The following is a 15,082-nucleotide window of genomic DNA, read 5'->3' as shown; positions in this document are numbered from 1 at the left end:
GTGATTAAATCATTGTAATAAAAGCTTTGCATTATTTAACACGCAGACTATTTACCGTGTACGCGAGGAAGGATTAGCCGCAGACATCGCTCGTCGCTGTACCAGAGAATTTTCCAGGAACGGTAACGATCGGATCCAGAGAGAAGCTGGCACGCAGCACCGGGGGCCCTGGGTTCCGTTCCCACCAGGGGGACCTTATCTGCTGGAGTTCTCTATATTCTCACTGAGTTTCTTCTGGGCGGTGTGTTATTTTTGGCCGCAGTCACTTTGGCGTAGTGCGCTTTTGTGAAATTTTTATTTTTATTTTTTCTACTTGTATTCTTTCCCTGTGTGAGCGGGAATGTCAGACTACGGGCCTGTTCACACTATGGCATTGCAGCAACCCGCATGTTACCAAGTGCTTGACCGAAATGAATGTAAAATGCATTGGTGCCATTCATTCCTGACAGTAACACACTGGCAAGATCATTACAAAATGAATGGCACCCCCATTGCATCGTTGGGGAGCTGTTCTTTCCGAATGACACCCCAACGCACCTTCTGCATGTTGCAGCATATGACACGTGGTAAAGCTCTAACGTATGCTGTGTTGCGCAAACCATGCATGCACCATTTTTTGGGGCAGCACACGACAATGCGGGTCAGTTTGTTGGGGTGCCATTCAGAAGGAACAGCATGCCAACAACGCCATAGGGTGCCATTCATTCTGTAATGATCCTGCCAGTGTCTTGCTGTCAGGATAACCACAGAGTGAATGGCACTGCATTGCACCAATGCATTTTACCTGTGCACTGACGTCATCGTGCATGCACGGCTATCTGATTGACGCCTGCCGGTGGCCATCTTAGTGATGGACGCCGGCAGAGAGAGGAGGGGAAGTTCGCCTGGCGGGATGAGGTATGCCCCCGGGTCCCCTCCTCTCTCCTGACACTGTCCATGACCGAGTGCCCGACTTTTTAGAGGGGGTGACACCAAAATGACTGCCAGTCATTTTGGTGTCACCCCTGCAATGGTGTCACCCGGGTGCGGGCCGCACCCCCCGCACCCCCTTGTGACGCCACTGCATTAAAGCGTACGCTCCGTTAGGGGGACGGGGACTGACGTGGGCGGTTTTAATGTCCCCTTGAAAGCGCTGTGGAAAAAGTATCAGCACCACATCATATAATAAAACGTCGGATTCATTTCTGTCAGCAGAAAAACTACTTTTCCCCTCTTTCATTCGCTGTACTAAACGGAACGCCGCGGGCTGCGCAGCGACCGCAGGTTATCCGCTGTGGTTTTCGCCGCGACCTAAAATGTACTCGCCTCGCCAAATACGGCCCGTCGGACGAGCCGCCGGGTAAACGCTTGGTACAGCGTTAAGTGGGGACGCGAGACGGGGATTAATGGCGAGGAATTCGTCGCCACTTTAGAGGAAACTTGGGGTTTGCAGCGGAGAAAAGAATTCCAGCCGCTGAACGGTTTTAATTATAGACAGAAGCCGCGCCAGGGAGAGAGAAATCTCCAGCACTCGGTGTTATGCCGGTGATGATTGCTAAGTGGATCAACTCAGAAATTTGTATCGTTCCACGAGTCTGCGCGACTCTTTCAGAAGGCGAAATCGGAGACGGGTCTCTAGAAAGAACGTTCGCAGGAAACAGAACATTTCAGTCCAACAAAAAAAAAAGGTTTGGCTGTTGCAGAAGCTTTGGTACCGGGGGTAGGAAGTTGCAGCACTGGTTAGCACTGTTGTCTTTCAGCACTGGGGTTCACAATTCACCTATCACACCGGGATGGACATAAGAAGCCTCTAAGTTCACCATGTGTGTTTTATCTCAAACGTCGCTTCATGCAAAAGACGCACGTCCCGAGACCCCCAGGGTTATTCACAAAACGGTGAAGAGTTTGGAGAAGTGAACAATCTAGGCCAACATGGCTGATTTAGAAAAATTCTCCAATTTAGATCACTTTCCGCTTCAGCGATGTTGTCCTAGATTGTTCACTTCTCCGGCCTTCTCCAAACTCTTCACCCTTCTGTGAATAACCCTGTGATCAGTGTCAGGAACCAGAACACCTGCTGGTGGCATTGTGGTGTGTGGATCTGAAGTGTGCAGTTCCAGTGTCCACCAGCGGGTGTCTCTCAGCAGCTAACAGCCCTTGGCAATTAGTCCCCATCTGATGATGGCTTCTGGCAGTACTTAGCTAAGCTTGTCTCAGCATTGTTCCTCCTGTGTATCCTGTTTCCTTGCCTGCTGTCCAGTAACCTGCTACATAATTCCTGAGACCTTCCTGATCTGGCTTCTGACCCTGATTCCGGGGAACCTGCTGACCTGGCTTCTGAGCTTGATTTCGGAGACCCTTCTCATCTGGCTCCTGACCCTGATTCTTGGGACCCTCCTGATTTGGCTTCTGACCCTGATTCCTGTGACTCTCCTGATCTGGCTTCTGACCCTGATTCCGGGGAACCTGCTGACCTGGCTTCTGAGCTTGATTTCGGAGACCCTTCTCATCTGGCTCCTGACCCTGATTCTTGGGACCCTCCTGATTTGGCTTCTGACCCTGATTCTTGGGACCCTCCTGATTTGGCTTCTGACCCTGATTCCTGTGACCCTCCTGATCTGGCTTCTGACCCTGATTCCTGTGACCCTCCTGATCTGGCTTCTGACCCTAATTCCTGTGACTCTCCTGATCTGGCTTCTGACCCTAATTCCTGAGACCCTCCTGATCTGGCTTCTGATCTTAATTCCTGAGACCCTCCTGATCTGGCTTCTGACCCTGATTCCTGAGACCTTCCGCATCTGGCTTCTGACCCTGATTCCTGTCACCCTAATGTTCTGGCTTCTGACCCTGATTCCTGTGACCCTCCTGATCTGGCTTCTGACCCTGATTCCTGAGACCTTCCCCATCTGGCTTCTGACCCTGATTCCTGAGACCTTCCCCATCTGGCTTCTGACTCTGATTCCTGTGACCCTAATGTTCTGGCTTCTGACCCTGATTCCTGTAAACCTCCTGATCTGGCTTCTGACCTTGACTGCTGAGACCCTCCTGATCTGGCTTCTGATCTTAATTCCTGAGACCCTCCTGATCTGGCTTCTGACCCTGCGTCTCTTATACACCGAAGAGCTACTGTCATTTATAACCCCCCCTCCACCCCAGTGGCCACTCATGGGTTAAACATCAAAGCATGGAGATCCTAGGAACGGGCTCGGGTGTCCGAATGATCTTCAGGATATTATCTTTTCCCCGCCTGGCTCCTGGACAACTCCATTGATGATCTCTCCCAGACGCGGTGACAACCTCTGTGTACAGATTTTAATATGTCGGGTGTCAGGTGACCTTTCAAAGGGTAAAATGAAGGTAGGAGATCCCCCCCCCCCCCCCCTCCAGCAGAGAGAACAGGAGAGGTCACGAGGTGGCAACGTGATATGATTGTTTTCGGTACAGAAGGAGCCGGCTTTGAAGTTTGAGCCGCGATATTTACAGCCATCAAAGAGATGATGAACGCCGTTCCATTGTGATGTAATGATGAAAGGGGCCGGCAAACTCCATCCCTCCAGCTGCAGTGACACTACAAAGCCCATCATGCATCTGCTCCTGGGCATCATGCCTGTGGCTGTAAGGGTCTTGCAATGCCTAATGGGATTTGTAGTTGCACCACAGCTGGAGGGCCGGAGTTGGCCCACTCCCTGGTGTAGGGGTAGGCAAGCTTGGCACTACGATTCCCATCATGCAATGCTTCATGGGACTTGTAGTTACACAACGGCTGGCCTGCCAAGGTTGCCTACTCCTGATTTAGGCCCCATTCACACCTGACCGTTTTGTAGTGCGTCCTACGCTCGACGAACGCTCTACAAAACGGTCAAAAAAATTAATAGCATTGTAGTCAATAGTATCGTTCCCACCTGTCCGTATTTCCGCCCGTCCCGAACGCGCTACAAAACGGCCCACGCATGAAAAGGTCCCGGGACTACTTTGGGCCGTTTTGTAGGGTGTTTTCCATTGGGATACAGCCAAAAGTAGCCCTCGGAAACGCGTGTTTTTCGTGTGAATCGCGGTAAAAAAAACGCGCGACAGACGGGCATATACAATACGCCTAGGTGTGAACAGAGCCTTAAAGCCAAATTCCACCCCAAAAAAATAAATAAATACGGACTTGTTTATAGAAAAAAATTTGCATTTATTAATTTTCTGCGCTGGCAGCAGTAAAGCATTGCAACCGCGGTCAGTGGATGGCGGGTGCAATGCTCTGACTCCTGCAGACTCTTTCTCCTCTCCACATCCATACATTGGTGTGGACATTCAGTAACATAGACGGTAGGAAGTGCCAAGGGTGACGTCACTGCAATCATATTCCATTGAGAACTACAAGCCCCCTTTGCTGGGACGTCTGATGTAGTTGTGGCTTGAAACTTGTAGTTTTTCTATTCACAGATTCAGTCGTGGGATCTGTGATTGGATGATGCAACTGTGTGGGCGGAGCTACCCACAGCCCTTCTAGTTTTTAAAAATAAGCAGCAGTCTGTGGGGGAAGGATTGTGATTCAGGTAAGTGGAGGGGCAGGATGAAGGGAGGGAAGATAAGGGCAGGGTGAGGGCCAGGATGGGGGACAGGATAAGGGGGAAGAATGAGTCGGGGGAAGACCGAAACGCAGTCTAGCGTGTTATCGAAACTCGTCTTTGAGAAGCTGCCACGGGATCTCGCTTCATTGTTTATCAAGTAGCCTGTTGCTTGCCGTGGCTCGGTGGGACTCGGATCTGAAAATGACTTCATCCTTGGCTGGCGGAGCGGTGTGCGCGTGGAGGGCTGCCAGAGTTTTATCTGCGGCGGTGGCGGAATCCCCCCCCCACCCCCAATCTTCACCGTGAGCTGCCTCGCTCTGGGCTACAGGAACTGGCAAACGTCGGATACGAAGACGGCTCACCGCCTGACAAGTACAACGCAGCACATGCGAACGGCGCTGCTCCATTAACTGTCAATTGTGCACACTCAGTGACAGTTAAAGGGGAACCACAGTGACTGTCCTTTCTTTTATATATATACACATTTATGGGAAATTATTTGGAGTGTATCTGTGTAATAAATTAACCCTTCAAACACTTTACAAGTCTGTCTGACAACAATTCTGGCAAGTCACATTATACAGCAACAGCATTCGTCTTCAAAAGAAGCTGCATTGTTTGTTTTTCCGCGGCATGAACCGTTGACACAATATAAATCCTATCGTTTTAAAAGCCGTCCCAGAGCTCCAGTCAGTGACTTTGCCTAGGTTGAGATGATGTCATCAGTCTGCTGCAGACAGGAGGAAGCATTTCCCCAGTCTCCCTTCTCCCCCGGTAATCAGTCTGCTGCAATCAGGATGAAGCATTTCCTCATTCTCCCCTCCACTGCAGGCAACAACTGAGACTGAGGAAATGCTTCATTTTGCCTGCAGAAGTCTGATAACTGGGGGAGGGGAGACTGAGGGAATGCTTCCTGCTGCTTGCAGCAGACTGATCACGGGGGAAGGGAGACTGAGGAAATGCTTCCTGCTGCTTGCAGCAGACTGATCACGGGGGAAGGGAGACTATAAAGGTGCCCATACACCTTACGACTATCGCAAGACTTTTGTCTTGCGATGGTCGTAAGCTTATTGAAAGCTTGTACGATCTGCCCATCTTGGACATGCAGATTGTACTTGCGATCATGCGCCCCTGAGGGGCGGGCTTCCGACCGCAATGCTGAAAGGGCAGTGTGTGTGTGAATGTAAGGGTTAGGTGGGTGAATGTAAGGGTGAGGCGGGTGAATGTAAGGGTGAGGCGGGTGAATGTAAGGGTTAGGCGGGTGGATGTAAGGGTGAGGCGGGTGAATGTAAGGGTGAGGTGGGTGAAGGGAAGGGTGAGGCGGGTGAATGTAAGGGTTAGGCGGCTGAACGTAAGAGTGTGGCTTGCGAATGTCAGACTGCAGGAAAAGGATAGAAGTAACAAATAAAAAGAAACAATGACATTGGTGATATTCATGGTAATTACCGCTGGTGATGAGTATCGGGTATCGGCGCGATCTCACACAAAGGTGACGTTCTCATTTATTATGGGCGGTTCCGGACGGCTCAGACACGGCGATGATGAAGCTTTGACACTTCAGTAGGGCCGGGCTGTAGTCTGATCGCTCCGGTGGATATTAAGTTACAGCCGAGCTGTTACATTGTTCTTATGAATTATAGAAACTTCACCGAAACTTCTGACGTTAAAAAAAATCAAAAAGGGCTCCTGAGACTCGCTGCCGATCCCGAGCTTCTAAGAAGAGTATCCATCCAAAATATCAATGTTATTTCACAGAGAGTGATGAGAGCGCCACCGCAACACAAGAATCAGGGCCGGATTTCCCACAAGGCCAGCCAAAGCCCGACCTCGGGGCAGCAGGGAGTAGAGGGGCAGCGGGGAGTAGAGGGGCAGCGGGGAGTAGAGGGGCGGCAGGGAGTAGAGTGGCAGCAGGGGTGTGGAGTTCCTATCTCCTGATGCCCGGGACATGCAGTTCCAGGCGGGTAGTTGTTTACTACATTTGGGCAAGCAGAGCTAAATGTACAAGTGATCTCGCCGAGGTGCGCCATTCTCCATGGGGCGGAGGGGGGAAGGCGTTGGCAGGTAGGGGGGTGCATTGAGGAATCTGGCCTTGGGGCAGCAGAGAGAGTAAATCGGGCCCTGACAAGAAGTCCCGGCACCCACTTGGGGCGGAAGGCAGCCTTTTGTCTTTCTTTGAAGTGTGGATATAAGTTCTGAGTCTAATTTGTGCTAAATTTGTACGTTTTATTCTAGATTTTGATCTTAAAAGTAAGGTATAAACACGAGGCAGGATTCCCAGAGCACTGTGGGTTTACTTAAAGGAGAACTATGGGGTTAAGGCTTTTCCCCATAGTTCTCCTTAGGGTAACGGGAGGACACAAACTAGCGTCCTCCCGTCACCCTAGGCTCAGTATACCGTGAGCTATAGCTTGCGGTATACTGTCGACCTGCGACAGTCTCATTGTCACGGGTCGGCTAGAACTTTGAGGTGAGTGAAAAGCACCCCCCTCACCCCCCCTCATAGTTCTCCTTTAACAGAGAGCATAGCAGTAGCACCCTGCTTTTAGGTATTTGCTCTGTAACTCAGTGGCGTCCCAAGGGGGGGTGGCCCGCACTCGGGTGATACCATGACGTCACAGCTGCAACTGAAACCCAATACACATTGTTGTGACATGGTTGTAACATGGGCAGAAGGCGGCCTTTTGTCTTTCTTTGAAGCAAACATATAATGGTTCTGGGTCATATTTATTATTTGATATCAGATTTTGTTTTACACATTGGGTATAACCATGAGATAGGATTCCCAGAGCACCGCGGGTTTACTTTAGACAGAGCATAACGGTGACAACATGCTTATAGGTGTTTGCTCTGTAACTGAAACCCAATACACACCAGGTTGTGACAACAGAAACTCCCAGCAGCCACTTGGGCAGAAGACAGTCTTTTGTCTTTCTTTGAAGAAAAAAATATAATGGTTGGGGGTGTAATTTATGCCAAGTTTATTTTTTTTATGCCAAATTTTGTTTTACAAATAGGGTATAACTATCAGACAGGATTCCCAGAGCACTGCGGGTTTTCTTAACAGAGAGCATAGCTGCAGCACCCTGCTTTAGGTGTTTCCTCTGTAACTGAAACCAGTGATGTGCAATACCTTCTGTGCTGGATTAGGCATTCCCCAGCCCAGCCCACCGCAATTTCTGAATCCCCCCACCCCATCCTGCCAAAGCCCCGCCCCCCAACCCGGTCACCAAGCTATGTGTGGAAAAGGGAGCAGGAAGGGAGGAGACAGGGAGGAGCCTCCTTGTCCCTCACTTTCTTGTCACTGGTGAAGAATCGATATCCTCAGTGTTTGTTTTTTGATTGGACAGCTTGGAACAATGTCGCTTTGCCGTTGGTCCAAACCATCCACAGAGCTCAAGCCTCTAACACCGAGTAGAGGCCGTGACAGCTCTTCCCTCACCAAGTTAGGTTACACAAGCAGTGGGGAAGCCCTCTGCTGTGTAACCTAACTACCTGTCAAAATCCGGATGCAGCGCCGCCTGTAATTAACAGTCAGCGCTCCGTCCATGACAGGTTACACAGCGGGGGTGGGGAGGATTTTCCTGCTCTGTAACCTGATAGAAGCCGCTCTGAATGGAGAAAAAGCTGTCAGCTTCAGACTTAAAGCTGACAGCTTTTTCCTCCATAATACAAGGTGAGGCTCCGCCTCCCCTGACTGCACATCCCTTGCTGAAACCCAATACAGCCCCATCAGAACAGAGCTTCGGGAGAAACCAGGGAAGACAAATAATAAGAACCTTCACCTTCAGCTTTAAGTTCTTCTAATGAGCAAAGTGTTACTTTTACATTGTTTTATTTTCTTTTTCTTTCACAAAAGTTTCATTTTCTTTCATAACTTTAGATGATTTTCCCCCCGGCGGGGAACAGTGTTGCTCTTGGCCGCGAACGCTGAAGCTTGCCAAGTATAAATCAAATCTCCAAAGTTTTATCATCCCGCCGTAAACGACGCGGAAAAATTACAGCGGGCGCGCGGGGAGATTAATGGAGAACGGATCCCTTCGCTAGAAATCTACTTCGAAAAAAAATGAAGTGACGGCGGCGCAGGTTTTATATCTGACGGCGTTGCCAAGAAATCCTCATAATTTAATTAAGGAGAGAAAGGTGGAAGGGAGACGGGAGAGGTAAGCGGTTTTAATATTACGGCTAAACATCTGTTATAACCGCTGCCATCGCCCCCCATCCTCCCGCCGCCAACTTCCACGCTAGTAATCTCAGGATTTTCTGGAACACACGTGGTAAGAGTTTCATGAAGGTCAGTGGAATGAAGGATGAAGTCCACCTCGGAACAAAGCGTGTTCAGTATCGGACACGCCGAATGCAGTCGGTTGTGTTAAAATCTCTCTACGTTTCCCATATCGCGTTCCCGAGCCCAGTGCAAAGGCCGTAACATCTGCGATTAGGGGCCCATTCACACAATATGCATTGGGGCCATGCTGGCTGTGTTTAGAATTTTTTTGGGGGTTGCCATGGACAACTGCTCCAGATTTCCCCCAATGGCATGGAGAACTTCCAGCAGCCACTTGGGCAGGAGGTGGTCTCTTGCCTGTATAATGGTTCTAGGTCTTCAGTTTTTAAGTTTTATACAGGAGTTTGTGTTACATATCAGGTATAACCATGAGACAGGATTCCCAGAGCACTGCGGGTTTTCTCAACAGAAAACAGAGCTGTGACACACTGCTTTTAGGTGTTTGCTCTGTAACTGAAACACAATACACACTGTACTGTGACACAGGGAACTCCCACAGCCACTTGGGTGGAAAGCAGTCTTTTTCCTTTCTTTGAAGGGAAAATATAATGGTTCTTGGGTCAAATGTATGCCAAGATTTTAAGTTTGATACCAGATTTTGTGTTACATATCGGGTATAACCATGAGACAGGATTCCCAGAGCACTGCGGGCTTTCTCAACAGAAAACAGAGCTGTGACACCCTGCTTTTAGGTGTTTGCTCTGTAACTGAAACCCAATACACACTGTGCTGTGACATGGGGAACTCCCAGATTCTGTTTGCTCCAGTTATGATAAATAAGCCCCGAATGGCATGGAGAACTTCCAGCGGCCACTTGGGCAGGAGGTGGTCTCTTGTCTGTCCTTGAAGAAAAAAATGTAATGGTTCTTGGGTCAAATTTATGCCAAGTTTTTAAGTTTAATACCGGATTTTGTATTACATATCGGGTATAAAGGTGAGACAGCATTCCCATAGCACTGCGGGTTTTCTCAACAGAAAACAGAGCCGTAACACCCTGCTTTTAGATGTTTGCTCTGTAACTGAAACACAATACACACTGTGCTGAGACATGGGGAACTCCCAGCAGCCACTTGGGTGGAAAGCAGTCTTTTGCCTTTGTTTAAAGGGAAAATATAATGGTTCTTGGTTCACATTTATGCCAAGATTTTAAGTTTGAAACCGGATTTTGTGTTACACATACCGGGTATAACCATGAGACAGGACTCCCAGAGTAGGCCATACACATAATGGAAACACAGCTCAGAACATACAACCACCTCTTACCTCGTGAGGGAGCCCGTAGCTTTCCAGGTCAGAAAGTCTGGAAGGTCAAAAAAATGGCCGGCTTTATCCCAGCATCCCTGACGTAGGTTCTGCAAATAAAGAGAATAAAACCAAAGTGTCATCCAGAACATCCACCAAACACACAAAGTTCCCCTTTCCTGGAAACTACTACTGAGAGAACTATGGAGGACGCCATCGCTGATCTCTTACAGAAAATTATCGTTGTCTTGCTGTCTCTGACGTCATTCCCTGAGCAGCTAGTAGAAGTTATTGACATTCAAGTGGACTTGTTCTGTAATCTTGACAACGTTTCGCAACTTCTCTTCAGTTCTAATCTGAGCTAAGTAGCGTAAAGCTAAAAACTTCCACACACAATGGAGTGAGTCGGAGCTGTAACTCCTCCCCCTCCGCACACCTGCAGACGTTTCCATCACATGCATGAGAACCAGAAAGAAAAAGTAATGTGAGGCAGGTGTGGGCTCTTCTGGTTCGGTCTACCTGTGCAGGTGGGGCTCTTGGCTTCTTTTGCACATGTTAAGACTCCTGATCATGTTTACAGAGCCCCTTAGCTAGAAAGAAAGAAAGAAAGAAAGAAAGAAAGAAAGAAACAAAGAAAGAAAGAGAAAAGGAAAGAAGAAAGGAAGGTGGGAAGGAAGAAAGAAAGTTAGGGAGAGAAAAGGTGGAAGAGAGGAAGCATGGTAGAAATGGAGGGCACAAATAGGGAAGGGAGGAATGAGGAAGCAAGAAAGAAAGGAAAGGGGAGAGGGAAGGAGGGGAGAGGGAAGGAAGGGAGTGGGGACAGTGGGAAGAAAGATAGAGGGGAGATGTAAGAAAGGAAGAAAAAAGGGAGGGAGGAGGAAGGAAGGACGTAAAGGAATGAGGGAAGGAAGGGAGGAAAAAAGGAAAGAGGGAAGGGAGGAAAAAGGGAAAGGAAGGAAGGGAGGAAAGAGGGAAGGAAGGGAGGAAAAGGGAAAGGAAAGAGGGAAAGAAAGAAACTGTGAAAAAGAAAGAAAAAGAAAGAAAGGAAAAGAAAGAAAGAAAGAAAGAAAGAAAGAAAGAAAGAAAGAAAGAAAGAAAGAAAGAAAAAGACTGTAAACTGTATTATAATACAATAGATATAAAATATAGAAAAATCTCTAAAAACTTTCAAAAAGAAATACTCCAAACCATGAAAGTTTCGCTCAGGTGACTAGACGAAGCGAATAAAGTGGCCACAGGGAATATTCGGCAACATAAGACGTCCCTCAGAAATTGTTCTGCACTTCGGTAACTCTGTTTTCGGAGAATCCGACACATTAAACCCATCACAGGGGAAGCAAATCACATCGGACGTTTAAACACTGAAGATAAGAGGACGCAAGCAGTCGGCGTTCAAATTTTTTTGGCAGAGCTGTGGGAAGCGGCAATTAAGGAGCGAGGCTTCATCTGCTGGGTATCGCGGTCATTAATTTCCTCGTTTTTTATTGCGGAGGAGAGCCTGACAGCTTTCTATATTCTTCCAGTGATGGAAAGAGTGTCAGGTATGGATATCTTTATATACGAGTTCACATTAGCGGGGTGGGAGATAGAAGGACACTATCGCAGGCCTCCAGAATGCTCTGGTCTGTTTCTTTGTCTGTCAGTGGTGGAGGAGGAGAGATTAAGAATGGACTTTGCTGGATGCTAAAGATAATCTGAGACACCTAAAGTATTTTGGACTGCTAACAGCTACATTAGGGAGACGGGTAACCCTCCTCTGATACCCAGCCAAACAATTCTATTATCTTGAGGAGTCGCCAGATAGATGAGGCTGTTACTTCTGGGTAACGCTATTCATGAGCCGCCAGCAAGTTGCAGGTTGTATTTTGTGAGCCATGGATAGCGGTAGAAGAGTGACGTACCATTGTTGGCCAATGGTAGGTTCTAGTGCAAGCTTTTGAGAACACTTAGTTTTCTTTATCAGAAAAAGTATCACACAGACAAATTACTTTTTGATTTTATATATACACACAAGTACAGTAAACATCAAGGAACACAAGGTAATTAGGCTTGGTCTCCTTGACTGTGTAGCCCCATCACCTTCTATGAGGTGGCTACTAGACATTTGGAGGGCTATTCACTATGGAGCTGAAGGATTCAGCCGTAGCTTCAGCTGATCCTTCGGCTCGCTTCGGCCGCCGGTTTAGACGAACCGAAGGGCTGCTGTACGGGCTATTTACTATAGCCCGTACAGCAGCCGAGGAGCCAACGAACCCCAGCCGAAGTGACAGCTGAAGCATGGAGAAAGGTCGGCTGAAGCCAAATTTGAAACTTGGGCTTCATTCAATTTAAATCTGTAAACCAGCTGAGGGCCACATGTGAGAAAGCTGCATGTGGCTCAAAAAATAGCAATTTGGCATGCCTGCTGCAAACCTAACCTCTAATCCCAACCCTTTTCTAAACTCTAACTTCAATCCTCAACCTAAACTCTAACCCCAACCCTTGGCCTAAACATAGATACAACCCCTCGGTCTAAATGCTAACCGTCTTCAATCTAAACTTTGACTACAATCCCCAACCTAAACTCTAACCCCAACCCTTGGCCTAAACATAGATACAACCCCTCGGTCTAAATGCTAACCGTCTTCAATCTAAACTTTGACTACAATCCCCAACCTAAACTCTAATCCCAACCCTCTACTTAAACACTGACACATATGCACACCCTTAATTTTAACCTAAACCCTCAACCTAGACTCTAACTTCATTCCTTAACCTAAACTCTGACCCTAATCCTCAACCTAAATTCTTATCTTAAACTGGCCATACATTAATCGAAGTTTGGCCGGTTCTTGAGGAACTGGATGAAATTCACACAGTGGGTGCCTCTGTCGGCACCCTCTCGGATGGCATCCTACGATCAGCTGATCGAAGGAGCCGGTTGGGAAATCTTCAAACGAACAGATCCGGAAGCCAATGAGCTGCCGACTGTGTTGATTCTTACAGCGGCCGGCGGCCACCGTCATAATACAAAGGAAACAGCGCGGATTCCTCGATCAACGCACCTAAGCGTACAGTGTACCGTAACAGTATATGGTCAGCTTTACCCTCAACCTAAACTCTAATTTCAATCCTCAACCCAATCTCTAACCTCAATCCTCAACCTGAATGCTAATCTGAACCCCAACCAAAAGTTTAACCTTAACCCTCAAGTTTAACTCTAATGCTAATCCTCAACCTAAACTTAATCCAAAACCTAAACTCTATCCTTACCTTCAACCTAAACTTTAACCGTAACCCTCAGCTCTAACACTAATCCTCAATCTAATTCCTAAACCTAATCCTCAACTTAACTTCTAACCTTGACCCTTAACCTAAACTTTAACCCTTAACCTAAACTTTAACCTTAACCCTCAGCTTAAACACTAATCATCAACCTAAATTCTAAACCTAACTCTCATCCTAAACTCTAACCTTTACCCTTAACCTAGAGATTAACCTTAACCGTCAACTGTAAGCTGTAAACCTTAACTTTAACACTAATACTCAATGTAAACTCTAACCCTTAACCTAAACTTCAACCCTAACCCTCAACGTAAACTCTAACATTATCCCTCAACCTAAACTTTAACCTTAACCCTAATCTCTAAACTATAACCTTAACACTTAACTTAAACTCTAACTCTCAACTTAAACTCTAACCTTAACCCTCAAGGTGAACTCTCACCTTAACCTTCAACTTAAACTCTGACTCTCAACATAAACTCTAACCTTAATCCCAACCTAAACTCTAACTCTCAACATAAACTCTAACCTTAACCCTCAGCTCTAACACTAATCCTCAACCTAAATCCTAAACCTTATCTTCAGCTTAAACTCTAACCTTGACCCTTAACCCAAACTTTAACCTTAACCCTCAGCTTAAACACTACAACTTAAACTCTAAACCAAACTCTCAAACTAAACTCTAACCTTAACCCTTGACTCTAAACTATAAACTTAACCCTCAACTCTAACACTAAGCCTCAATGTAAACTCTAACCTTTACCCTTAACCTAAGCTCTAACCTTAACCCTTAACCTAAACGTTAACCTTAACCCTTAACCTAAACGTTAACCTTAACCCTCAACTGTAAGCTGTAAACCTTAACCCTCAACTCTAACACTGCTACTCAATGTAAACGCTAACCCTTAACCTAAACTTTAACCTTAACCCTCATCTCTAAACTATAACCTTAACCCTTAACTTAAACTCTAACTCTCAACTTAACTGTAACCTTCAACCTAAACTCTAATTCTCAACATAAACTCTAACCTCAACCCTCAAGCTACCCTCTAAACCTAACCCTCCACCTAAACTCTAACCATTCCTTCAACCTTAACTTTAACTCTCAGCTCTAACACTAATCCTCAACCTAAACTCTCAACTCAACCCAGACTCTTAACCCTCAACCTAAACTTTAACCTTAACCATCATATCTAAACTATAACCTTAACTATCATATCTAAACTATAACCTTAACCCTTAACTTAAACTGTAACACTCATCTTCAATCAAAATTTTAACCTGAACCCTCAGCCTAAACTCTACCCCAAACCTTCAACCCAAACCCTAGCCCTTTACTCATACCCTTGGATGGGCCATTGACCCAACACCAATACCAGTCCTGTGACTAATTAAATCTACTCCATAATCTACAACAAAACCGTTGTCGCCGATATCCAAGCAAATGGCCCGGAACGGTCCCAGAGGAATACATCAGAAGTGCAGTCATCTGTCAGCAGTCATTCCTGATTGCACCAACTACATCACCGATGAAGTGTATTCTAATTGGTCGCGATGGTTCAGCGCACTCGGCACGTTATTTCGGCTTGTTACTGAACGTGACTCTGTAATTATCACCAAAACACTTCGACGGGTTCGACAGATTTACATTTCCACCGATTGATGTGAGAGACGCAGCATTAAAATGTATTAGATCACCATTTGAATTATCTGTCCTCCCATGTCCTCGGTGAGGGAGGCGGGGGGATGGGGG

The 15,082-nt window shown here is 47.0% G+C and overlaps 1 protein-coding gene across 1 annotated transcript in view; it reads right to left on the bottom strand.

Moving 5' to 3' along the window:
* Positions 1–15,082, bottom strand: part of FGGY (FGGY carbohydrate kinase domain containing) — a gene marked incomplete at its 3' end in the record, with an annotated part of 112,940 nt that overhangs the window by 70,785 nt on the left and 27,073 nt on the right. The window contains exon 6 of the mRNA XM_018557882.1: positions 10,087–10,175. Coding sequence (XP_018413384.1) covers positions 10,087–10,175 — 89 coding nt within the window. The remainder of the gene's footprint in view (positions 1–10,086; positions 10,176–15,082) is intronic.

Source organism: Nanorana parkeri, unplaced genomic scaffold (assembly GCF_000935625.1).
Source record: "Nanorana parkeri isolate BGI_ZX_2015 unplaced genomic scaffold, ASM93562v1 scaffold309, whole genome shotgun sequence".
Taxonomy (NCBI): Eukaryota; Metazoa; Chordata; class Amphibia; order Anura; family Dicroglossidae; genus Nanorana; species Nanorana parkeri.
This window is presented reverse-complemented; position numbering and strand designations above follow the sequence as displayed.